Consider the following 27,065-nt stretch of genomic DNA (forward strand, 5'->3'; position numbering starts at 1 on the left):
GGGTGGAGAGGTGGATTTCGGGTGGGCCGAGAAGAAGAGACTGATAAGCCATGGTTATTGGCTTTGATTAAGCCCTTGGGTCATGGGTTCTCTTATTTATGGGGATGTTTCTTGGCCTCCAAGTTGTAAGATAACCGAATGCTTTTATTTTTTCTTTCCTGCCTCTCCTATCGGAATCCCATCCCGGTTTCTTTTGTTATGAAATAGAAAACTACTGAAAAAGCCATTGAAAATATAAATCTGAGCCACACCACTAGGCTTCTACTGTTTCATCAATAACTAATTTACAGGAAGAGCACAGAGCACAGAGCACTACTTAATGGTATAAGTGAGTTCCCACTTAACAAGCACGACTAATCAGCTACAAGGTAGATACGAAAGAAATGCATCAAGAGACACACATAGGTGGAAGAAGAAGAAGAATCTGAGGAAGAGAGAGAGAGAGATGTTGAACAATACAGCCCCACAAAGTCTCACCAATTTGGTAGGACTTTGGATGGGAGTGGTGTGAAGGCCACATCAGGGGAAAGCTCTAAACCCAATGTTGTCTGGACATTTTCCTACCCCACTCAACCAAACGTCACATTTTTCTATGGGGTTGGAGAAATTTGTACCATAATCCCACCCCATCAAAACCTTTCTAAAAAAACGGCCCTAAGAGAAACTTTCACCCAAATACACCAAACTATAGCCATAAAGCTTGAATTCAATAACATGAAATATATTCTTTGAAACTGTGTTGGCAGTTTCTGATTTCATCCGGTGCCTAACTGCATTTCGGTACTCATACCATTGGGAGTTCCATCCCATAATTGTCTCACATTTTTAATTATTCGGTACCAAAGTCAGTTCCCAGTACCAACGGGAAAGTTTGGGATGGTTCCCGATTCTGGTCTCAAACAAACACCCTTAATTGATGCAATACTTTTCCCCTCGATATCAGGTCGATTGCTTTTTTCTATTAATTTTATGTTTAATATAACATATTCCAATTGAATTCAATAAAAATTAAAGCACATTTTAAATTTAAAAAAAAAATTATAGCAATAGCAGTTCGACCCCAAGAAAATGTTAAGACAAATAATCAAAATTAAGGATAAGAATACAACCCATATCATAATGAGACATTCTTCCATTTCTTCCAAAAAAAAAAAAATGATTTGAATAAATATAGGTCAAGTGTAGGGGAGTGACAGTAAATTCATGGAAAAGGTAGCTCATACTACTGTATAGGCCAAGTGTAATAATAATAATAATAATGAGCTAAACAGACTATCGCCGTCACACATGAAATAGAAGACAAAGGGCAACAATTTTTGAAAGAAGCCAATTCTTTCAACTCATCACAACAGTTACTGTTTCCATCGGAAATGATAGCACAGAGCTCATCACCATTATTTGTAGACTGGGAAAAGAAGCTTGGAAACGACCACTACCTGAAGACATCTGAGATTGTGGACACAAATCTGGAAGAAATTACTCAACCCAATTACCATTCCACAATTGATCCTACTTTGCAAGAGGTCACGCCAAATCTCATATATATATATATATATATATCCCATTCATCCTACTCTGCTTTACTTTTCCAAATCATATTTTGAAATCCTGTTTTTTTGCAACAGTTTGAGAGATTGAGCCAAGTGATCAAGAAGTGCCAACTTCTTGTCTTTTTTCTGAAGTACAATATTCCACTTGGAGCACAATGGTTAGCATGGTTGAATTAGAGACACAAGGAGCACTAGAGCCACAACAATTCTCCAAAATGATGTTTTAGAGGGAGAATTTTCCGATGATCTGTGGTGTATGTAGTGGGTGGTTGCATTATGTAAGTCGTTAATGTATTTGTGAGTTATATGGAGGAGGCAGGTGTTTTTTTTTTTTTTTTTTTTTTTTCAAAGAGAAGTCGATTTATTAGTATTCACTTAAGCCATGATGCTAGGCTTCGTCTCTTCTTATATTCTTATCTTTTTATCCTTTTTTTTTTTTTTTTTTGAATCCAATTTTTTCAATATTTTCCTGTATTTTGTCTCTTTCTCTTATTCCTATCTATTGAAATCTACAAGGCAAATTCTTCCACCCTATATCTTGTCTTAATTCCCTATTTTCTCTTTCCTACTCACCTTCTCACAACCAATAAGACCTATCTCATTTTTTACTACCTAATCATAATCTATATAATTATGGCATCCCTTAACCCTTGTATAAATTTATTTGTCATGTGCATCTAACCTCCTACCTATTCAAATTTTAAACATGAATTTACCTTTTACTAAAAATGAAATATGAGACACATTTCAAGAGTAATTGAACTTATATCTACAGCTGACCAGAAAAAAAAAAAAATATATATATATATATATATATATATAGTATGAGAGCTTTTTTGCCTCTAGATTAAGTTTTTACAAATGACAAGAATTTGCCAATGCATGCCCTTAAACTAGTAGAGAACCATGCTCTGGTTTTGATATTGTGAACAAAAGGGGTGTAATATCCATGCTATTTGCTCTACCAATGAAGGATGTAGCCCTTGGGTTGCAAGCTGAGTGACCCAAAAATTGGGTGATGATATATGATGCCAATTGTATGAGTAATTGTAGGAATGAAATTCCACAATCTTCACTAGCTGCATCTACAAAGGAATGGCCACCCCAGACTGACTGGTTTACGTACCCCAGACCTGAGATTTTCTCATCCAACTCATTATCTCAAATCCAATGTAGAAATAATGCTGAAAATATTGACATAATATCATTCCAGAACCTAATGAAAGTCTCAGGTAATATAAGTCACAGAATTTTCTCAAACATCAACTTCCATGGAGAATTAACTTCGTCGATCCACAAACAGCTAAAATAAATTTACAAATGAAAAAAAAAAAAACCCTCAATAGACAGTGTGGCCACCCTGGTGGTTCCAGCCATGAAGTGTGACACGAGGAGTCACACCTGGAGAAGCCTCAAAAGAAATATTGATACTCATCGTCTCTCCTGGAACCAACGAGAAATAGTTATCTGAATAGTGAACGGGAAGAATTCTTGTGCCTCCCTTCTGATCTTTACTTGTAGTATGGACAGAGAAATGGAGGAAAAAAGCAACCCCTGAGTCGGTACCATTTGTTTCCGTAACCTTCAAACTATCATCAACCCTTGCGAAACATCTGTAGATCCTCTGCACTAGGCCGCCTTCATGTTTCTTCTGTGCCAAACCTTTTATGTGTTCCAAGTCCACATGATTTTCGTTGTTGCTGTGTCTTTCAATGTAATTATTCTTGTGGGTTATACTTCTTAAGCTTGGGTTCTTGGATGTGTTCTGTACATGCATCTGAATTTCATATGTGGACCCTCCAATGAAAACCTCAGATGTTATCTTGAGAGGAATCTTCTTTGTCCTATAGGACTCCAACAACTTGTAATCTCCTCCAGGTAGATGCAACCAATAGAAGTTTCTAGAGATAATCCTATTATCTGAAATGTTGAAAAGCTTGAGAAGAAGAAAATAGACCGGTTTTGGATTTTTCGACTTTGGATACTTCATCTCAATAATAGGAACTGTTCTTTTAGCAGGCAGGGATAGATTTTCAGTAACTTTGAAGTATGGACATGTTCCTTCTAGGTCCCATACCGAGGCTTCTACTGCCACATTGGATAAGTCATATGCGGTGGTATTTACAGCCTGTTTTGGGGAGGGAAGAAGCCACATTACAGTCTAGTCTTGTAAAGATGTTTGTGTAAAATTAGCAATGAAGGATTATATATAATTTACCTCTATAAAATATGTAGCTAGATTGAGCTGGACATGAATTGGTTCTGCAGCACACCGACAGCCATAGAAACCTGCAGTTTGATCTTGGAGATGGTCATAAAACTGACCCCTAAGACCCGTCCAAGGATTTTGAGTCTTCCAAATAAGAACACCTGTGTATTTGGTCCACATACGGGAAGTCCACCCCTCCAATAGAGCTCTATATTGTACATAATTAACAAGTTGTGCCTGGTGATGAACCAACAGAATTCATTACAGGAATTGGAAAGTGAAGACAAAAATATCATATGCAAGTGGAAGAAGAATGTTTCCAGTTTTACCTTTTCACAGAAATCATCAAGGTCCTTTGGGGCACCATAATGTTCTATCTGATCATGAACTAATCCTGGCTTTGAATAGGGGATATATTTATGGTACTCCCATATGGGGTTTGGGGTTTCTTCTGTGTAACCATTACTTAGCTTTTTAAGCAATGGCATCTGCCACCCTTCCGGAGGCATTGTTGCTCTGATGGTAGCAGCAACAGGCACTCCTACTGAGCCAACCTCCGGATTAAACCCATACTTGTAGAAGTTGTCCTTGAAGAAGTCTTCAGGATTTTGGATTTCATAGGGGCCATCTGTAAAGTCCCCCTTCCCATTTGCAAAGCCATCCCACATGGATCCTTGAACATATAAGCGAGTACCATCAAGATATAGACTAGGATCAGTGGCGGTCAGAGTTAACTCTTCTACAGAATTACTTGTTCTATTGAAGCTCCTAAAATGTGGATGCAACTTCAGGTCATTTTTTAAAGCTGTGTTGATGTCCTCTGGGGGAATTTGTTCATTCCCTCCTACCCAAAGGGCAAGACTCGGATGGTTCCTTAGGAGCTTAACAGTGTCCCGTGCACATAGCAAGAAAAGGTCGTGGTCCAAAGGACCATCTGGATTGGATACTGGGTCACCCCTTCCATCAACATCTCCTGTTATCCAAAACTCTTGCCAGACCTGCAAGAACTGATCAGTTAGCTAGATGAAAATTTTGATTAAAGAGAGAAAAGAAAAGGACAATAGAGATTAAAAGGAGATCTAGAATATATTACTATAAGAATGGGCTCTAGTTTCCTGCATGGCTCACATAGGAAGGCGTCTGGTACTGACATAACATCGGCCAATGGTCCCCTATTCATGTTAAAATGCAGGTCCGACAGAATTGGCTTATATTTGATAACCATTAACAAGCCCTAATATTAGCAAAATGGTTGAAATCAAATGGACGGTTGGAAATACAAGAGATTATGCCAATAAATAGGGGACTAAATAATTGGATTTGGCCCTGAATTGAACACATGGTAGTCTAGGGAATCTCTAATCTAACAGTAAAAAATAAATAAATAAATAAATTGACAATAACAAGGAGTAGATAAGAGTTTCCGCAGAACATTATAGAGAGAATAGGTAGCTCATACTGAAATAGTGGCATAATTTATATAAAGGGACATAAGATTGTTTGCAAATATGATGATGAGAATCCATATAAAAGTAAGAATAAAAGCATTTGGTGACCACTCTCTCACTCCTCGTCTCTCTCTCTTATGCCACAAACCTCTGAATCAGGAGAACACCTGCCATAATTGTTATATCTCCCAAATAGGTTCCCCTACCTCCCATTTCTCCAGTAGGAAAGCTGTTGATGCACAATAATTCTTAATAAAATTGTTCTCTGTCCAGGAGCGTGGCCTATGCCAGTTCCCATGTGACCTCTCTCCTTCTTTGCCCTCTGTTGGGGAAGGAGAGAGATAGAACCAGGGAGTGCTGGCATCGGCCACACTCCTGGACAAAGAACACTACCACTAATTCTAATCTCAACCATGGTTTTCAAAATTTCGGTAGAGTAACCAAAATTTTGCAGCTTATTTTGGTTTCGACGTGGCTCAAAATGAAACTGAATGTGACTCATTACGCATTCCAAGTTTCCGCTGAAATTTGTAAGGTTTACACGACTCCATTTCATTTTTCGAAACGTTAAATACCCTTTATACAAATTCCACATTTCATTCGAAATGAGTACGGTACTGTTTTGACCCATTTCGTATATCAAGCCAACAGGCTTCGACCGAAACTTGTGTTTCAACTCCAAACTTGGATTTTTGCTTGATTTGGCTATTCCACTTGCAACTCTTGGTGGAACAACTTGTCGAAAGCTTGTACAAGTCATCTACAGCTAACATTTGATGAATTTGAGGAAGATTTCTTGAAGATTCACAGTTTGAAGTAATACCATGTTTCCTAAACCAACTAAATGTTAAAAATATATATATATGGTAAATATGTAGTGGTTATTCCATTTTTTCTATGTTAGATCCAAATTACAACTTCAAGGAGTTGGATTTAATTATATGTTTTAATTTTTTTTTCTGGTTTTAAAAAATTGATTTTCTTGCAACAAATATTTGAAAAAGAAAAATAGACTGAATATTTGGTGGTTGGAGCTCAATTTAAATTTGTCAAGACACCACTGGCCGATCTATGGCCTCCCAGTGGTGGTTTTTTTATCTGCCAAAAAAAAATAATTATTTTAATTTTAGAAATTAGAATAATATTATTAAAATCCAAAAAAAAAAAAAAAGGGAAAATACTCTGTTTCTGGTTTGAAAAATAGTGAAATTTTTTAAAAGTATTGTTGTTTTCTATTCAACTCAATATGATGCTTTATGTGTTGCTCCACACTTCAAAAAAAGGCAACTCTTTGAGAAATATTCAACCTAGGATGAGAAACCAAACTAACACTCTGAGTGTGTTTTACAACTCTAAAGGTTCCATTGTGTTTGGGAAATGCTTAATTAGGATCTCTACCAAGTTTCAGCCCAAAATATGGTTGTTTGGCCAAGCACCGAAATCTGTAGAATTTCGACCAGGTATTGGTTGAAATCTGAAATATTTTGGTTTCGACCAACGTCAAAACTGATTTCTTGAACCATGATCTCAACAGATGTCTGAGGGATGATACAATTTCTTTGATCTCTCACCGAAATATGTTTACAAGGATCTTAATGCAAACCACCCACAGATTCTTTTAGATACATAAATGAGTGAGAAGACCGTCCAAAACCTCAGGTAAATTACCAACAGTCTGGGTATTCAAGCAATCATGCTACACTTCCTTTTGTCCAATCATATCTTATACTTCCCTTGATGTCCAATTTCAGTGACAGAAGGTCAAAGAAACCTGGAACGGTTAAAAATTCAGCATTCGCTAGATGAATATGCAACCCCCTCCACATTGGCAAATTTTCATATAATTTATTTGTAATTGCAATGGATTCTGGACAAAATATGAAACCGAAAAGACGGAAAGGAAAAACAAACATTATAACTCTTAATTTGAACCTCGAAGCAGAGAGAAAAAAATGTCATTAAATAAACTATCAAGACTCACCAGCAAACCATATATGTCGCAATATTGATAAAATTCTGGCCTCTCAGCTAGTCCGCCACCCCAACAGCGGAGCATGTTAAAGTTCATGTCTGCATGAAACTTGATATCTGTTTTGTATCGCTTCTTTGAGAGCCTCAGTAAACCATCGGACAATGTCCAATTGCCACCACGGATGAACACAGGTTGTCCATTGACCTTGAACAACCTTCAAAATGGACGTATGTCTATTAGAAACATGTGAAGGAAGAATGCAAGAACACATTATGGGGAGGGTGGTCTCTACCTTCCACCAGTGGCATCATCTATATGACTCTCTACCTTGCGGAATCCAAACTGATGGCTCCATGAATCAGATTCTCCATATCCCTTTACATCAACTGTTATCCCTACATTGTATAGGGACTGTTCTCCCATGCCATTTGGCCACCACAAATTGGGCTTGTAGAAAAAGAGCTGGTATCTAATTGTCCGTTAGCAGTTGAACAAGAGCATTTGTAAGAAACTAGAAAATCATAGCTAATATAAGTCGGGGACAAACGATACCATAGACATTTAAGCAGTCTGCGAAAATGTCTTCTTAACAATGAGCTGAAATTTATCAGATGAAGCAAATATATTTTCCCAATAATTGACTAGAGAACATAACCATGGTACAACAAACTCCACCAGAACAAGGGTCAATAATTCAATGTTTCAGGTAATTTTCCCTCAGCGAGTTAGAGGAACTTGTTTCACAGAAATGTTTATAAGCAATGAATAAAAATAATAATTTTGAGAAAGACTGAATAAATATTCTAAAACCTGAGATTTTTCAATAGAACTCCAGGAAATGTTAAACAAGCATATGATTACACATCCAAACACCCCCTTCCAAAGAAAATAAAAGAAAACAACAGGAGATAAATGTGATTAAGCATCCAAACCAGAATAAATATTCATATGGTAAAAAACAATAAATCCTTTTAGACACTGAATTTTGTCACCCTAGAGGACCCTTTGGACGATGAAGAATTTTCATGTGACAGAACATCACAGCTCCCAAAGATTACATGGAAAAAAATGACCATTATGCCCTTAGGATAATTTGAACAACTTAACCACTCCAGAATCGGCTAAAAACTTCTATGATAGGTCCATTTTGATGTTTAAAGACTGTGCTCTAGGCTCTGGTTCGAAGATGTCGCCATTCAGCCACTATCATATAAACATTAGGGTTTTGCAGAACCCTCTTTGAGCTCCCAACAGAATTTGTGGTTGATCTTCGCATCATTGGATAGTGCTTAGAAAGACCTTTCTAACAATAGTCAAATCTCCAGATATCACCAAGGATTAAAGTATCGGTCTCGGCCGCCGTATCGGTCGGCCAAAATTAAGATACATATCGGAGGGTATTGTATTGTATCGGAGATACACTAAGATACGCTAAAGATATGCACATAAATGGATAGGAAACACTTTTTTATACACTTTTGCATAGAAAATTTGTTAAAAAAAGCTATCGATAACATGTATTATGCATAAACACTAAACTGAGGGTATCGCACAAAGGATTCAAGGTTTGCAGTTGTCCCATAAATGTAAAATCCTTGTTTCCAACCTTGATTTCCACTTCAGTTAAAGAGAAATATGGCTGGTAGCAACTTTAGAACAAAAACCCCTCAAAAAAATGCGTTTTTTGGAAAACTGACCCATCGTAGCAATTATATGACCGTAGCACACTGTATCGGTACGTATCGTCCCGTATTGGTATGTATCGGTCGATACATACCGATACATACCGAAACGTACATTTCACCTAGATTTTATATTTTTCATAGAGTATCGGTGCGTATCGTATCGGTGTGTATTGTATCGGTAAGGCCAATACGTACCGATACTTAAAACCATGGATATCACTCCTGAAGTTTGCAAGAAAAGGGGGGCCCATTGATGCTAAAATGCACCAACATGTGCTAACGTGTGCAGTGCACTTTGCTATTGTGAGCCAGCACACTATTAAAATGTTCCGGTGCATATCTATCCCTATGGATTCCCCCGAGCCCCGGCCAAGCAAAAAATAAGGGCAGAAGAAAAGAAAAGGAAGAGAGGAAGGGGAAGAGAGAATGAAGGGGGAAAAAAAGATGAATACTTTGGAAAAGGTTGGAAAAGACGAGAATACCCTCGGGCTAAGAATTTTGCTAGAAAATCAAAGGGAGCGTTAGAACCCTATAAAACCGAGTCTAAGAGCCTGCTTTGACCAAAAGAGGTCATTTTCTCTCTCCTCCCCTATTTCATTTATTTAAATTTATGGAATAAAGATCCCCACCCTATTGCATGGCTCCTACACCCAGACAGGTAGGGACAAAATGGTGGCCTTGCCCCCCTGAAATGTGAAAATCCCACCTCTGATGATGCCTATATGCGTGCTCATTGGCCCTCGCGCTAGTGCAGAGGCCACGCAGTCTAGCACCCACCCTTAATTTATTTATTTTTGCCATTATAATGCCAATATTATTGTAAATATTATATAATATTTTATTTTATGATGTTATAATGCTGAGTTTACTGTAAATATTCTAGAACTCCGCATTTTACGTTGTTATAATAGCCAAATTCCCCCCAAAATGATTTTCCAAAAAATTATCCCTTTCTAGGCCATCATAATGCCAAAATTGGTTTCCAAAATAAGCCCCCCCCCCACGTTTTATGCCATTATAATGCCCACATTTCCATAAAATGACTTCCTTTATTTTGTGTTGTTATTCTGCCAAAATAATTGACATGTGTATATGCAATGCATAGTGTAAATTTGATGCTTCTATTTACAAACATTTTACATGTGCCTTGGGAATAGCCAAAATATAAAGAGACCAGCCTTTTGGCAGGGTGAGCTAGGTGTCTAGCCCCTTCCCAGCCCATAACCTGACCAAAACCAGCCTACAAGCAAGACCAAAAGCCCTATGGCCCTTATCCATCAGGATCATTCTCCACTCTTCAAGGAGACCTTATGGGTCGTAGACCCTCACCTAGGGTGGCGACTCCCAAAAATGGAAGAATAATCTTTTCACCACCACCCACACCCCCCCCCCCCAAAAAAAAAAAAAAACCAGTCGTCCCACTAGTTGACACAAAGAGGACGGGTGATCCCTATAGGTGTGAAATCCACCCCTGGCATCTACAAAACTCCAAATATCACTTCCGCACAATGTCTTGTACCAAAAACTCAACTCTCCTTGGAAGTATATTGGGTGGAAGTTGACCCGTAACTTTCAAGTTGTTCCATGAGGCAAAGAAGCAATAAATAAAAATTTCCAACACAACTCTAAAACAGTATCTGGTGAGGCTTTTTAAGTTTTATTGATTTCTTAATAAATCTTAGATTTGTGCATTCTTATAACTTATGAACAAGCAAAATTAACAAAGAAACCTTTAAATAAGAATATTGAAACTACAGGAAAATTAAATTCAAGGAAACAATTACATAATAAAAGCTAGAACACCAATTCCAATTGGAAACCTCTAGTCCCAGCCCTGATATTAATAAAGGCCTGCCCAATATCACACGTTAAAACAATACATCTCTAGAAACTAATATCCATACACTTTTAACTAATAAAAATTCTTCTTAACTTTTAGGAGGATTTTAGGAGGTATATTGTTTTGCCATACAGTTCCAGTGTTTAGAGTATGCATGTTAGTCGTTGACCACATACTACCATATAAGATAGTTACGGGTATTTTTTCAAACTCAAAAAACTCAGAATGGTCAAGTTACCTTAATCCCAAAAATGCTTCAATTTATATCTATTAGATCCTCTATTTAGAATTGGTAGCAAGTCAGATTGAATTATGTTAAAGAGTATTAGGGGCCTTGTTTCTCTAGGAATTAAAACATTAAAATGAAAATAATTTAACATGATTAAGTTTGAAGCAAATAAAGTTGGGGAGGGGGGAGGAACTGAGGAAGAGAGTTTTAAGAACTCAAAGGCTTGGTAGCATCCATTGAACGATCTTGATTCTTCCAGTTGAACCATTAAATCATGTGCTTCCACTGACTGGCCATGGACCTTGATGCATGATGAGCCAGTCAACATCCAGTGGCAGCCCATGAGCTTGTAAAGGATGCCCTGGCATCAGCCTCTTTCTTTTCTTTCGTTATAGCTACCATTTCTTGTAAGAGACTTGATAAACTTTCATGGAAATAAGAAACATGCATTGAGACATTATGGAATGGAGTTACACAAATAACAAGAATGTACTACCATGAATATAAGAAACAAAAATAGCAACCATCATGGGGCAGTTCATCATAGGAGACACTATTCAAGATTCTCTTCAAAAGATCCAGGCAAGATGAATATAATAATTATGCTTTCCAAATCACTGACCTGAGGAAATGTGTATTGAACATGTGCTCCTGGAGGAATAGACAAATGCTGAGTTTGGAGATGTTCAACTAAGAAAAAGTTTCCTTCAAGTTCAGTGGTTACTTGGATACTCAAAGAACACTCAGCAACCCAGGCACTTCTATTTTCCAACTCAGTGGTAGTGTGCAGATATACCCTCTTGTAATCGTCAAAGAATGACGAAACCAAGTGAGGATCCACTATTTTCACTCGCTGCATTCAATTAAGTTCATAGTTGCACATAATTAATCCCATCAATCAAGAAGTGTTGGCAGTAAACACATCACCAATTAGCATGAAGAATTTTCACAAATCACCTAAGTCACAAGAAAACAAGAGTCCAGGAAGAAATAGGGTGCTCAATGACTTCCATTAAGCATGATGCAGTTCAATGAGGTACTGTTCACATGGTACTGTTATCATGAACAGTGGTGTGGACCCCATATGGACAGTGTGGGAGAAGTTTAAGAGTTGGAAGATCTTAGGAAATGTTTAGTTTATCTAGTTTCCATTTTCATATATCCTTGTAATTGCTAAAAAGAAATTATCCACGTAGTTTCTATTTTCAATTTTCCTTTTTAAGGTACATTCACTTACATTATAATAGCATCTTCGAAGGTGACAATGTATGTAAATATTTGAGGAAAAAGAGAAACCACAAAGTGACTGTTTTAGCCATTTGGGATCAATTATAAGTAAAGAAGGTGACATAGAAATCAATGTTTCACAGAGAATTAAAGTGGGATGGATGAAGTGGGGAGGTGCAACTAGATTACCAGAGTACTATGTGATCGATGGATCTCATTAAAGCTTAGAGGAAAATTCTATAGGACTGTTGTACGACCGGCTATGATGTATGGGAAATGTAGGGCTGTTAAGAAGTGTCATATTGCAAAATTATGTGTAGCAGAGATGAGAATGTTAAGATGGATGTGTAGAAAAACTGGAACGAAAAACTACGAAATGAAAGTATTAGAGCTGATTTGGGAGTTTCGATTAATGATAAACTTCGAGAAAGTAGTTGAAATGATGCGAAGGCCTTGGGACGCCCCAGTAAGGAGTGATCTATTTCCGATTGAGAGTGCTAAAAGAGCTAGGGGCAGGCCTAAAATGGCTACAAGAGAAGTTGTGAGGAATGACATGCATAATTTGGGTCTTGTACTAAGTATGATCATGGATAAAGCCTATTGGAGAGCAAGGATCCATGTAGGCAACCCCACCTAGTTGAGATGTTCCTGTCTTGCTGGACTGTCTTCTTACCTCTTACTCATCTTTCATTATCATCTTGCACTCTTCATTTATTTATTTTATTTTTTTCACCATCCTTTTCGGTTTAGACCCCAGTTTTCACCTATATTGTTGTTCTGGATCTATGTAGCTGACCCCATTAAGTTGGGACAAGGCTGAGTTTGTTGTTGTTGTTGTTGTTGTTGTTGTTGTAACAGCATCTTAGAAGCTTCTACTTTCTTTCTATTTCATGTAATAGTAATAGGCTGATTTAATTTCTATTTTCTACAAAGAAGCTTCCACGCATTGGGAGTCTGTTTTGTAACTTAGTTATTTTATTTTATAAATATAAGAAAGGGGAGACATCCCCATCAGTTCTGGATGAAGAAAGTAGGCATCACCTTACTGCTGTGAGAGACAGTCTACGGTGAGGCCATTGGTGAGAGACCACAGATCTGTGAGAGACAGATCATGTCCCTCTCTTCTTCCCTTCTTCTCGATTTTCCTTTTTCAGTTTCTAATTCATTAAATCTGCAACCAGAGATTTATTGAAAGGTATCGAGACCCCCTTTGCCACTGCTGCTCCTGCTACAGTGTGATCTATACAAGATTGTTCCATCAATATAGGACTGATCAACCAGCCCTGCGGCACCTTGGGCTTTTGGAATCCTGTGGCTGTCATCTCAGGTCCTACAACTCAAGTTCTGGACGTTTAGTTCAAGCCACATTTGGGGAGTGTTCCAATCTTCCTAAGTTCTCCTTCGATACTGGTTTTCAGCATACTATTGGGGGTTTGGTTCCCTGGTGTTGTAAAATTAATGTGCTGCTGATCTCTCAGTTCCTGTTGTTTAGCCGATAGACATATTCTACTGTTTTGCTGTTTCTGGTTTCGGTGTTAACAACAGTACTTGTGTCGGAGTTACTTATTAGGGTTGGGTACCTGTATTCAGCTCTACATTAGAAAATCAACAATGGCGTGTCCCAAGTCCAAACAGAACAGTCATCAGTGAGATCCAAAATCAGAAGTTGAGAAAAAGTTCCACAGGTAAATAAGGAGCTTGTGCTGAAAGTAGGGACTAAAAGGAAATTAGGAATGCTGAATAAAAACTTACCCCAGTAACAGAAATTGAAACCTCATCCCATATGCCAGTGTTCCTATCCCTGTAATGGTATAGAAGCAAAATACTTTGAAATTGAACAATTCTGATCTTTTAGATAAATAGGTGATTTTGTAGTGCAGCAGCTTAAGTAAATGGGGCATAAGCAAAGACAAAGATGAAACAAGTTTAAACGGGAAAATTTAGAAAAAAGGCACCATAAGAACTGTGAAACACAAACTTTTCCTCTCATCATTATGGTCTAAAATGCTTTATTGTTTACAAAACCATCCATCAGTTGACCAATTTCTATCCTTTCTTTCTTGGTCCAAGTTAGCATCAATACCTGTCTGACTTACATCAACAATACAGCAATTTTGCATAAACATCCAAAACTTTATCTACACAAAAATGCACGTAAGCAAGCTTGCTTGACCAAGGGGGCCCAAGGGTCAGAACTGCAAAGTGTTCCAATGACCAATAATATTGTGCAAGGAGAAATTGAATTCATCATATGAATATTGTGAAATCAGACCAGCCTAATCTCTGGGGCAAACAACATTTAACTACAGAGAACCAACCTGCCACCTATTTTGATTCAAGCACAATTACTAGACTTCTATATAGACAAGTCATTATAGCACTGGACTTGGAACCCAAGGGGGTTAAGTACGTACTTGCTCTCACTCTTGCTCACGCACACATATGCACACATCTAGGACACAGATGTATCAAACTTCAAGGAAAGTGGACTATAATTAACTTGTCTCTCTTGATTATTCCGAACACCCTAATTTTCTAATAGAAAGGTTGCGTGGCATGCAACATGTTCCCAATATCATCCTAATCACCTTCAAAGGATAGCTGAATCAATGGGAGATTCAAATTGTTCGCAATGGAAGATTCAAATTGTTCCCATCCAAGGATTACAATTCTGTTGTTACTGGTTTTTTGTGTGCTGTGTGCTTTTCCAGAAGATGGGAAGGTGCAGTCTGGAAAAAATGCCCAACGCTGAACGATTAATTGTTATTTTGCACTTGTTTACATAATATTACAGACTTTATAGCACTCAAAAAAATGGAACAAAACCCCATGAGGAAAATCAGATACATACGCTAACGGGTCATGTAAATTTCTTACCTAATCGGAGTCATCCAATCCCAACCCTCAACATATTGTGCAGCAACATCTTTTCCAATCTAACATGACAAGGAAATAATGTCAAGCCACACCAAGTGATACATGCACATGTGTGCACACACAGAAAGCTACACAAATGCAGGCATAAAAACATCATAAAATATATTAAAAAAAAAAAAGGACTTTGAATATCCATAACCTTCTGTGGACTCGTGTTATTCACATTAAGTCAGATTTATCTACGGTTATACGGTTATACCCATAATACCTGTAATTTGTTTTTTTGGTAAATCCCATCCTACCTGTACATATCATAGTTTATAGAGTAGAACACGTCTGGTATTATATAAGTATTAGTATTAAACAGGCTCATAATTCATATCAATCCAGATTTACATTCAACATGCACAGCTCCTGGGTTTCTCAGTAATAAAGCAACAGTTCCATGCATTATCAAAAGGAAACCTCAGATAGTTGAACACAGGGATAAGGATGAAGACTCGGTCTAACCCATCAGAACCAAAAGGATGAAATATGTGCGCCTTGATCCTATGGGTAACTATCCATCAATAAACATATAATGTATCAATGAATCACAATATGCTATGGATGTGTTCTCTCTAAACTGGTTACAGTATAGTGAATAAATCCTATCAAGATTACTTTCTCAATATAGCACACATTATAAGGTCCTAATCCAAACCATTAAGCCATCCACCCGGAGATCCTCCCATAACTCATGGAAGACCCAAAGAACTCCTTAAAGAGAAACTGAGCATTAGTTACATAGGGCTGCACTAAGTACTTCCAACAAATTCACTGTCGTAGATTTGACCATTGGTGAGAGGATCCTTGATCATTGCACTATGAAGCAAGAGTTACATTCAGAACTAATCCTACAATAGCCTGTCAAAACAAAGTAGTTCAAATATGGGAGCCGTTGCTCCTCCAAGGTTGGAAGTCCTTGCTTCATCCTTTCTTCCACTGGCTTATTGATACTTGACCAATTTTGAAGTTGGAAGTCTTTGCTTCAAGTTGGCAAGCATATGCTATTTATATAGAAGGTCAGTTCAGCTTCTTTTTTAAAACATGAATTACTAAAATTTATTTGGGATGAAATAGGTAGACACAAGAATTGAAGATGATATATACCATGTGACCAGAATATGTTCCTAATCCAAGAGGAAGGATTTGGTAGAGATTGATTCTTCTGCTATTACTTATGGTTCAAGGATAATTGCAAATGTAGGTTCATCTCTATTAAGCTTGTACTACAAAGACAGTTGAATTGAGAAAAACTTTTTGGGATCAGACTGATGGCCATTGTTCAATAACTAAATTTACTTTTGTGTATTTTGTATTACTGTATAAAGAAAAAAAAAGTTGGTAGCTGCCTTTGCATTTCCTACATGAATATTTTATTTGCTAATAACATCTTCTCGATAAGGGCAGGCTTCAGTGCAACAGTAAGGTTGCTCCATTGCAACCTAGTGGTCACAAGTTTGAGTCAAGAAAAAGCCTCTCCACGAAGTGGGGGTTAAGGCTGCGTACATTATGACCCTCCCAGACCCCAAAGTGGCGGAAGCCTCATGCACTGGGTACACCCTTTAATAACATCTTCTCGTCAGCAATAAAAGTTGAAACAAAATAAAAGAAAGTTGGAAGCTGCCTTTGTACCTCATGATCACCACCTTGGCCCCCCTCGGGAGGAATTCTCCCAGGGTGGTCAGGTGGATGAACAAGAACTGCCAGTAAGTTCTGACCATCTGGATGCAGAATATCAGTCACATCAAGAGAATGTCTTCTAAACATCCCTTTGGGTAGGATCTTCTTGTGGCCATTCAAATAAACTTCAGCAGAGTAATTGATTCCACGGAAATTCAAATCCACATGTTGATCTCCTGTCTACAAAGAAAATGACAATCACAACTAAATAATTGTGAGGAATCATTCGATTACTAGTATTAAGAGCTCAGCAGTAAGAGAGGAAGAAAGGATATAAATCCTCCCACCCAACCCCCACCAAAAAAAAAAAAAAAGAAAGAAAATGAATTGTTAATGCATCTATATGTCCAAGGTGAAATTTCCCTCATCCAAGGACCTTCCAAATTACAGCAGTAGTAGCACATGAAATCTACAAGGTGTGAGAATCCTGGAACTTGATTTATGTTATGTTTATGTTCTGCAGTGGATCTCATAATGCTTAGGCCCCTGAGCATAATAATGAGGCCCAGAAGCACCACCTAATAATAGCTGCCAGGGCTGTGCTCTTGAAGTGACAATAAGGGAATTCTGTCATGTAAAAAGTACCTGGTTTCCTAAACCCAAGGAGGTAGCCGAGTTGGCAAGGGACCTTCACCTCAAGAAGCACGTAGCTCTGAGTTCAACTCCTCTTACCTCCTTGGGGCCACTCACATGAGGGTGTTTAGTGTTCTTCACTGCTTTCAGTGAAAGTTAAATGGTTCTCATTCAACCCTGGTATGACCCGGTCCATGCAGTTATGGGGTCAGTATAGGCCCGTGGGACTAGTCGGGCCCAAGACCTAGATACCCCCGTCATTAGCCAAAAGACAAAAAGTAGTTTCTATTTTCTCCTTAACTTCTATACTGAGGGCTTTCTGGTTTGAAAAACGATATTTGTTTTACTTGTCCTAGGATTAATAGTCAGTTCACCCACATAAGACTTATTCTGCCCTTGCATACTTGTCTTCAAGTGGAAGCTCATTCAGACAATATTCCTTCATGGAGTTAGTTTATTGTCAAACCATAGTTCAAAATCTTGGTCAAAACCACCGAGGTTTTGCAAAATAGTTGGGCTTCGACAAAGGTTTACGTAAGATTCAAACTTAAAGGTATATCCTTTTTTCCCCAATGGTTTTGAGCCTTCCCGAAACTCTATGTGGTACTTACATAGAGTTAAAGATATGGTTTCACAGGGATGTTTTAACCTCGGTTGTACACTTGTATTTAACTACTTGTAACACTAGTACACTTGTAATCTTGTAATAGTTTGACAATGTGTAATATTAAATAGTTTTTCATCATTTGTAATGTATATTTTAGTTATTTTTATTGATTTTGGAGTGCCTAATACTAAATTATGTGTAGAATACGCTATATTTGACAAAGTACACAACAATGTACCTTACACTACCAACCTAGAGTATGAAACCAAACTACCATTTTAGGTGTTTTTTTTGCAATATAAAGATTCCAATATGTTTAAAAATGTTTGATTAGGTTTCCCTGAAGTTACAGGCCAAAATATAACCATTTTGACCACCGAAATGGCCAAATGAAATGGTCTGCCAAAACATGCAAAGTTTTGGTTGAACTTTGGCCAAAACCCGAAATATTTCGGCTTCTACCAGGGTCAAAACCAGAATCATGAACCTCAGTCAAACTATAAAACCACATCAACACCACATCGATGTTCTCAGTGCTAACAGTGGCTCAGATCTTTTTTTCATGTAATAGTTTGCTTAGCAGACATGCTGTAGCACAGAACCCATAAGTAAATGTAATTGGAGAAAAATACCAGAAGAAATAAATACTTTTATATTGACTGGAAGTACCAATGAAATCTCTCTCCACCACACAGGGAAGATGTTCATTCCCCTTTGGATTTGAGATTTACAAATTGAAAGAAACTTTGTGTCCTGTTCAAAACCACTGAACCATTCTTTTTTGTCCTGTTATAAAGGACACTCATACACTCAGCAAATCAAATTAAAATAAGCCATTCACTAGCAACGATCTTAATGCTCACTCTGAAGATCATAACTTCATGTCCAATGCAAGAACATGAGCACTCTGAGATATGATATAACAGTAGTGAAAATAGTTTTAAATTTATCTTTGTGCCTTCATATAATAATGCACATTGATATAAAACCCAGACATAAGACAACCAATTTATGGTTCTCAATCCCAACAAGCCAGGATCTTCTCAGTTACATGGTAATAATATATGACAACTTTTGAGTGCCATAAACATTACACACATCATATGGACAGCAAAAAAATTTGGGTTGAAACTATAAATAAAAAATAATCCAATGCGCAGGGCATACTAAAGAAAAGAAATATACACCATGTAAAAGAATTGCATACCACTTTACACTGAAATTTGGTGCAAAACCAGAATGTATAATATTCCCTCCCAGAATCAGCAATATCTATGATACTCTCATTCTCCAATCCGTAAAAAGGATCTGGCACAAGGTTGTTTTTTAACAGGGTTCCTAAAACACTGCATGTCAATCATCAATGCTTTGGGTTAAATAAAATAACAGAGGCATTAGAAGAAGATAAGTACTTGTTATTATCTCCAATTCCTAGTTCTCATCTGCATTTTGTTGTTTGTTGGAAACAAAACAAATAAGCATCAATAATATTGCATACTACACCCACAATGTTTGAGTCACATCCCAGAATCAATTTAATCATCTACTTCTTTAGTTAGCATCAACAAAAAAGCATAATATCATAAAAGACACAACAACGTGTAACAATGCTTACTTGTAATCACAAGTATCAATTCACCATTTTTGAAACCTAAGTAATACCTCACACTCTCACAGTGACAATAAAATCTCATTACAATTAACAATAATCTTGAAGAAACAAGAAAAGTGAATAGTTATACCGCACAGCAAGCCTACATCCATATACATATGCTCCCAAGCTGGAGCACATTAATTTTCAAGTACTTTGAAATATGAATCCTCTATTTTGCAATTCATTTGAAATATAAATTTTCTATGCCTTCATATGTACTACTTTAGTCCATTTAATTTTTTAAAATTTTGATTCGAAAGCATCACTCCATAATTTTAAAGGGTTTGGTGCAGTAGCCATTCAGATCCTTGAACTATTCCATTTCCAGAAGACCTATGCTTGTTAGAATCGATTCACTTGCATCAATGAATCAAAGATTCGGTGTGACCAATTCACAGTGCACCCATCAGGCGATTATGTGTGATTGCTTCACACTCATAGAAGCTTTATACTTAAAAAATTTTAAAGATTATTTGATTTCCTAGAGTCTCTATGATTGCTTCATGCTGGCAGGATTTGGGGATCAATTTTTCTTTTGGGGATGAATAAAATATTAAATTATGAGACAAAAGAATATACAAGAGCGGAAGAGGGGGAGGCATAACCGATGGGCCATGATTGCCAGCAGAAGCAGCAGCAGGAACCGTAGAGGTCCCAGGGAGAGACATGATACTTCTACGGCTACGGCGACAGCAACGGCAACAGCGACAGCGACGGCGATGGCGATGGCGATGGCAATGGCGATGGCGATGGCAAATTTTCAAACCAATATTGAGGGTGTTTTCATCGCCGGGAACATGGTTTTTCTCTAGGATTACTTCTTCAATAACCTTCTCAGGAACCGAAGGGGAGTAGGCTTTGATGTGATGTCCGAATGCTTTGCAGACCGAGCAGTGGGAGGGTAACCAATCATAGATAACTTCTTGAGTGAAGGAGTATCCATTTTCTTCCATGATTGTGATAGAGGAAGGAGGAATTTCATCAACAGTGACTTCAACACATATGCGGGCATAAGCAAGTCAGTAAATCAACTTAGTTTTGTGATCAGAGAAGAGGGCCTTCCCAATCACCGAGCTAACCAAACTTAGTCCATACTTGCACCAATAGTGCAGGGGGAGGTTTAGGAGGACGACCCATATTGGGATGGAACGGAAGTCAACTTTGCTGAGGGAGGAAATTTGGTCCCATTGCTGAAGAACCAACTCTCCAAAGGCCTCCTTCAAGAGCCGTGAGCTTGTGGGATTCAATGCTGAAGTTGAAGAGGAAGATATTGTTGTCAAGAAGATAAGAGGACACCAAACAAAAAGGGCACCATTGCTTGGTGAGCGAGAGCTTGACGATGTTGAAGGGGGCCAGCTGCCCAGGAAGTGATCGATGATGCAGTGTTTCCATTTGGCAATCTCAGGTTCTAGGAGCCCAGCGGGACAGAGGCCAACTTTCTCGTCATTGTTAATAGAGGGGGGCACAAAAACCAAAGAATGGCCATCAACAAGGGGAAGAGAGGGGGATCAAGCTACAACGAACCAGAGTTTAGGAGGGGAGGGGAGGGGAGGGGAGGAAAGGAGGGCAAGGCTTGGTGAAGGAAGGAAGGGAGGGAGGAGGAGGTGGGAGGAAAGAGGAACCAGAGGTGTGGAGAGGAGAGGGAAGTGGGTTTTCGGAAGGGATCAGAGGATCAGGAGAGGGGCAAGGGAGGATTGGCGGGAGGGTGCCAGTGGTGGGGACCACCGGAAAGTAGGATAGGCATGAGGGGGTTTCATGTCATGGGGAGATGGGGAGGAGGGTCGAAGGTCTTGCAGGAACCTAAACCTAAAATATTAGGTTCCCTAGGATTCCATTAGCAAGGCATCTAGTAACCCCATTACCCTAAGCTTCTCATACATGGGGATCATTTTCACATACTGAGATCTTATATTTGAGTTTTTTAATTAAAGTTCAGGATATAACTGGGACAAGCAAAATTTAAAATTAAGCCCAAGTATTTTGACATTCAGATAAGAACAACCTGGTATCATCTCTGTCAGATCATGCAAATACAAGAGAAAATGACCAAGTTCAGTCTTAAGTGAATCCCAGGGATAGCTTGGCTGAATCTGTTGTTCCAAGTCTGGAAGGTTTTGACTACATTCCAAAGCTAAACTTCCCTGGCCCTCTTTGTAACTGGTTGGAATTACTATTTAATTTTTTTTCTCCAAGTAATGTTAGCCACTCATCTCAACATCATCATTCCTGCTCCAGTGGGCAAAATCCCTATCAATCTTCCCTCCTTATACATAACCATGGACAATCAAACCTAAGAACCCAAGGATGGAGGTACGAGGCCATAGATAAGATCCTGTTCAAGTATGGTCGTTTCACGATATCTCTTGGCCATCAATCATAACGATTACCTCATTTCAACTCCCCCCTTTCATATATTTCCCATTACTATGACTTATTTCGAAACCAATAGATTTTATGATGTGCCCCGCAGTTCCAGTTGGGTACGTGACACAGTGTGACACCATCGTATTTTGGCTTTATAAAAAATAAAAAATAAAAAAGCTTCTCAATTCAATCAATTTGGTTATCGGATGACATTGAATAATAACGGTAACATAATTTTTTCACAAGTCTTTCTTCCTTTTTTGCAAGTTCATATATACACTGATGATCAAACCAACAGGATCAGCGATCGAATTGTATTTGACGAACAAAATAAACAAATGCAGGTTGACTGAAGAAGCGCAACAAGACTCTTCACAAGCAATCCAGAGTTCAAGAATACTGTAACTTGAGAACAGAAACCTGAGACTAAATCAATTGAATAGAATAAATTCAAAACAAAAGTTAAAATGGACAATGTAATTACGTTCCGGGAACAACAGCTTCTATCCATGGAGAGGAAGGCCCGGTCGGAGGGTGAGTAGTAGTGAGATGAACTCCGGTGAGATCAACCTCCGTAGATCTTGCAGCTAGCCACCCTGAATCCAACTTCGTCTTCCCGATCGCCACCATTCTCTCTCTCTCCCTTCCTAAACCCTAGTGGCTTTAGTCTCTGAGACTGGCAGGTCGTGAGGGTCTGACGGAGGGAGAATGGAGAGAATGACAGGATAGCGTGCTAAGTGGGATCATAGATGCAGAGTTTCAGTAACCGCCACGTATTAAACAAATGCTTAGCAGCTAATGTGTCTTTGTCCATTTAATCCTTATAAAGAACATAAGAAGGAAAGGATTAAAGACGAATACTAATCTAGTGTTAAGTAAAACTACATTTTCCAAAAGTCTTTGGAGCTGATTAGATAGATCAGACTCTAGATTAGGTGGCGTGAACGCGTTGTCAGAGATCGTTGGATTGGGAACCATTGAAGAATCTCATCCGCCCATTGATGGAGCCGGGCCATTTACGTCGATTTACGATTGTTAGTTGCAACTGGTCTTTGGAGTACTTGGAACTTGGAATGCCTGTCTTAGCGCACAAGGAGTGCAGTACGACGCCCACGCAATCGCCTGGTGCTTGTTTCAGTGAGTCCACTCCAAGTCCTTTGGCTTCTTGCGCAACAACGCAAAGGTGGGCCTGAACCGACAAACCTGTTAACCCATTTTTTTTCCAAGGCTGGGAACCGTGGGGGCTAAAGTCGTGGTATAAGAATGCGCAATTGGGTGCGCAGTGATGAGGTACTTGGGAACTCGGGAACTGCTAACATTATTGCGAGGAGATGAGAGAGAAATAAATAGGATCTTTTTTTTCCTTTTTTCGAAAGAAAGTATAATGGGGCAGAACATGTGTAAATCCCACGGCTAGTCAAGTTGATAAGGGATCTTCGTCTCAAGAAGTATGTGATTTTGAGTTTGATTTCTCTCATTTTTTTGGGGCCAATCACATGAGGGTGTTCAGTGATTTCTACTGTTTTCAGTCAAAGTTGAATGGTTCTCATTCAACCCCGGTATGACCCAGTCTAGTTAATCAATTCAATTTCGATGCATACGATGTGGTTTGGTTCAATTCACATTTATTTGACTAAAACCAAAATAGTAATCATTTAGTAAACGGTTTCGATTCCACAATTTCTCAACGGTGTCTGTTTCACGGTTTTAAACGGTTTTGATCACGGTTTATTCCATACAATTTATGAACAGTTAGTAATCGGTTTGCTATTATTCGCATGCTTACTAAATTTTGCTTTTGTTGATAAACGTTTCAATCTTGTATCAAACTAAATGAGGCATTGAACAAGCAAGGATTTAACTACATAATCGGAGTAAATTATTGAATAAACTGTAGGACAGCATCTATGATCCTTAATTTTTTCCTAAATTAAACTATTATGTTTTGTTAAAACAACCAAATATTTTATTGTTACACGGATTAATCGAATCCGTTTTGATGGTTTAAACAATTTAGTTTTCACAGTGCCAAATCAGTTTGAAACCAATGGGTTAAACGTTAATATCGACCCCCAACCAATTTAACTAATTGCTCTTAAACTTAAAACCATGACAGAACCATTTACTAAATGGTTTTGCGATATCGGTGTAAACGGCTTAGTTTGATTTCGGTATACAATTTTGATTTCAAATTCACATCCTTAGTCCATACGGTTGAAGGCTTGGATACCCATCATTAGAAGAAAAAAAAAAAAAAAAAAAAAAGGCAAAACATGTGTACTTTACAGCCTAAACCACTCACAAAATTTAGAAAACCAAGGAATGAAATGTGATCGATTTGTCATACACATGATAGACAATGTCTTCTTAGCTAAGGCATCTGCAACAAAATTCATTGCCCTTGGAATCTAAAAAGGAAAAGTAGTGAAGATAGGTAAGAGGGGATCTTGGATAACCTCAAAGACTTCTTTGTCATCAGTCTTTACCTTAAGATTGGTGAAACCATATACCTCAGCCTGGGAGAGGACCGACCTGATAGCAAGAGTTTCACCTTGAATCGAAGAAGCAAAATAGTGCAACATTGATAAGGCTTTAACCAAATTTCCTCCATTATCTCATAAGACAATTCCCAAACCACCTCTTGTGTTACCCTTGACAAAGCAGCATCACAGTTTACTTTAGGGGGTGTTTGGTTCGGTAAATCTTTGGGATGACATTCTTCAGAATGATAATTCTTAATTTTAGGAGTTGTTTGGTTCCACTAGGATGACCCTCATATCCGAGCACCCTACTTCCCATGAATGACCATTTTACAAAAGATGTGCTTCAAATCTGAGTTCACCTAAACACCTAAACTCATATTTGAACAACGTTTTTTTGACCTAGTATAAAAGAAAAAAGGGGAAAGACGTTCTGAGGCAACATCTCAACCCGCGACCTCTCAACGGCGACATACTCACCCCGCGACCTCTCAAACCGTAAGCCCCGACCTGCGACCTCTCAAACCGAGCCACTCTCACCTAGAGTCCGCCGTTGGCGACTGGTAAGCCCTCCATCTCTCTCTCTCTCTCTCTCTCTCTCTCTCTCTCTCTCTCTCTCTCTCTCTCTCTCTCTCGATTTCATGGAGTTGTAGGTTTAGGTTTTTAAAATCAAAACCTCTCTATTTCGATTTCATGGAGTTGTAGGGCTAGGTTTTAAAACTAGAAGCTCCTTCATGGAGTTGTAGGATTAGGTTTTTAAAACCAAAACCTACCGCTCCCACCCGCCAGTCACTCAACCCTCACCTTCAACTCTAAAAAATTCCTATTGTCCACCATCTCCCGCTGGCAAAGAAAACGAGGCCACTTGAGGAGTTTTAAGATTTTGCTTCTCCTCTTCTTCACCAATTTTTTGATTTCACGGCATAGTTTTTAGGGGTTTCAGGAACAGGTTTGTGTTTGTTTATCTTTCTATTCTCTCTATACATCTCTCTGTCTTCCATTTTTAACATTTTTGAAGAAATTTTCGATGTAATTTCTGTGGGAAATTGTGTTTCAAGCGGAGCTCTTCCGTTTATTCTCCCATTTGTGTTTTTGATTAGAAGTTAAATAGTTTTTTTTCCCACTTTCCTTTGGTTCTCATTTCCGCAACTCCATTTAATTTGCAGGAATTAAAGGAGATTTCATTAAATTTTCAGTTTTAAGATCTTATTTTGGGGTACTACTCTGTTTCTGATTCGATCGACCATCAATTTTTGTTTTGCCGTACAAAACCCTTGCGAGTTGCTTAGTCTTTTTAATTCTAAGGTATTATTGCTTCTCATATTCTCTGTTTCATATTGGCATTTCATTTACATTTCTCCCTGAACAATCTCATTCAAAATTGGGCTTTGTCGGCCATTCACCTTAACCTTTATCCTATATGTGTATTTAGAAAAGGGCAAGGGTTCTAAGGCAGCCTAACTCTTAAGAGAAATGAAAGCGTATACAGAAGCATCATAAGAACTTTAATAAGTTCTCCTTAATTATATTTTATCTTAGATTATATACTTAGAATTCGTTGGCATTGATTCCTATAATATATGAGAACCTGATTATGCAATGTCCTTTTTATTTTTGTAAGTAAATGTCTCCTGTTTTTGTTGGAACATGTAGTTGTGTGCACCTGGTTTTAGATTATGGACTTGACCTGCTTTATCTGAGTTATAATGGAGAGCTGGAAGCTTTGAATGGTATTGATACTTAATCGTTTAAATGGAAAACGCTAGCCTGACTTAAATGTTCAATATGCCATCCATTTTATGAAGAATTAATGAAGTTTGAATTTTTAAAGAAGTGATGAAATTGGAAGGTAAAAGTATGAAGCAAATAATGGATATTTATGTGATGTGTAGCAGCAGGCCAAGGTTGTTCCTAAATCGAGGCCTCAGATATTAGACTCTTTGTTTGCAAACATGAAGGAATAGAAGATGAAGACATCATCTCATCAAATGAGAAGGGGTCGATTTCAGCAACAACAGCGGAAAAGGGATCGATTTAACAGTTATTCCCACTAACTAGACCTATGTTGATCATTGTGCAAGGAGATGTGAGATCATATGGGTGTTAAAAATTGTACCCCAGCCAACCATGTGGTGCAAAGTAGTGGATTTATCTTTAGCACCCAAGTCTCTGATTATCAGCAGGAAACAGTCCATTCTTTGTTTTGCTTCCTTCAGTACTTTTTTCTTCATTAACCTGACTATCTCCAATATGGAAACTTGTAGATATCTTCTTTCAATTTTTTGATCTGAGATTTGGATTAGTTTGTTTCTCATCTAGTTTGTATTGGAATGGTTGTTAAATTCATTGGTGACCATTTAGTAGCTAATTCACATTTTATATTTTGTGATTTCAACTTTTTCTTGTTATCTTAACTACTGGCTTAATTACTAATCAGCGGCATCTGCATGAAATTGGGAATACGCTTTAGAAAGACAACCCTCTCACTGCATTACCCCGACTGTATATCGTTTTTTTCTTTTTTTTAAAGGGATTTCTGAGTTAGTAGATTCTCCAATCAACTTCTGTACAATGAATGGCCTTCATACTCCCAAACCATTGACTTTGATAAAAATCTGATCTTTG

General features: G+C 38.1%; 1 protein-coding gene and 1 long non-coding RNA gene across 4 annotated transcripts; one reads left to right on the forward strand and one right to left on the reverse strand.

Annotated features, from left to right (window-relative positions):
* Window positions 1–2,723: 2,723 nt before the first annotated feature.
* LOC122057744 (mannosylglycoprotein endo-beta-mannosidase) lies at window positions 2,724–22,739 on the reverse strand. 2 transcript variants are annotated; one of them, XM_042619974.1, is made up of 11 exons: window positions 22,445–22,739; window positions 19,150–19,288; window positions 16,715–16,942; window positions 15,038–15,096; window positions 13,913–13,961; window positions 11,556–11,786; window positions 7,472–7,641; window positions 7,189–7,393; window positions 4,089–4,757; window positions 3,769–3,996; window positions 2,724–3,678 (listed from the first exon to the last, which is right to left on the reverse strand). In XM_042619974.1, exons 1-11 carry the CDS (start codon window positions 22,588–22,590, stop codon window positions 2,890–2,892), a joined length of 2,913 nt encoding a protein of 970 aa, XP_042475908.1. In that variant the 5' UTR covers window positions 22,591–22,739; the 3' UTR covers window positions 2,724–2,889. The 2 variants fall into 2 exon arrangements, with proteins under 2 accessions (XP_042475908.1, XP_042475909.1); XM_042619975.1 differs by lacking the exon at window positions 19,150–19,288 and having other exon boundaries at window positions 22,445–22,609.
* A 1,736-nt stretch (window positions 22,740–24,475) lies between these two features.
* LOC122058038 lies at window positions 24,476–26,808 on the forward strand. Of its 2 annotated transcripts, none has more exons than XR_006133669.1 (2): window positions 24,476–25,003; window positions 26,333–26,808. It is a non-coding gene; the product is annotated as an uncharacterized LOC122058038 (long non-coding RNA). The 2 variants fall into 2 exon arrangements; XR_006133670.1 differs by having other exon boundaries at window positions 26,336–26,808.
* Window positions 26,809–27,065: the final 257 nt, after the last annotated feature.

The sequence above is a fragment of the Macadamia integrifolia genome, chromosome 12 (genome assembly GCF_013358625.1).
Source record: "Macadamia integrifolia cultivar HAES 741 chromosome 12, SCU_Mint_v3, whole genome shotgun sequence".
Lineage (NCBI taxonomy): Eukaryota > Viridiplantae > Streptophyta > Magnoliopsida > Proteales > Proteaceae > Macadamia > Macadamia integrifolia.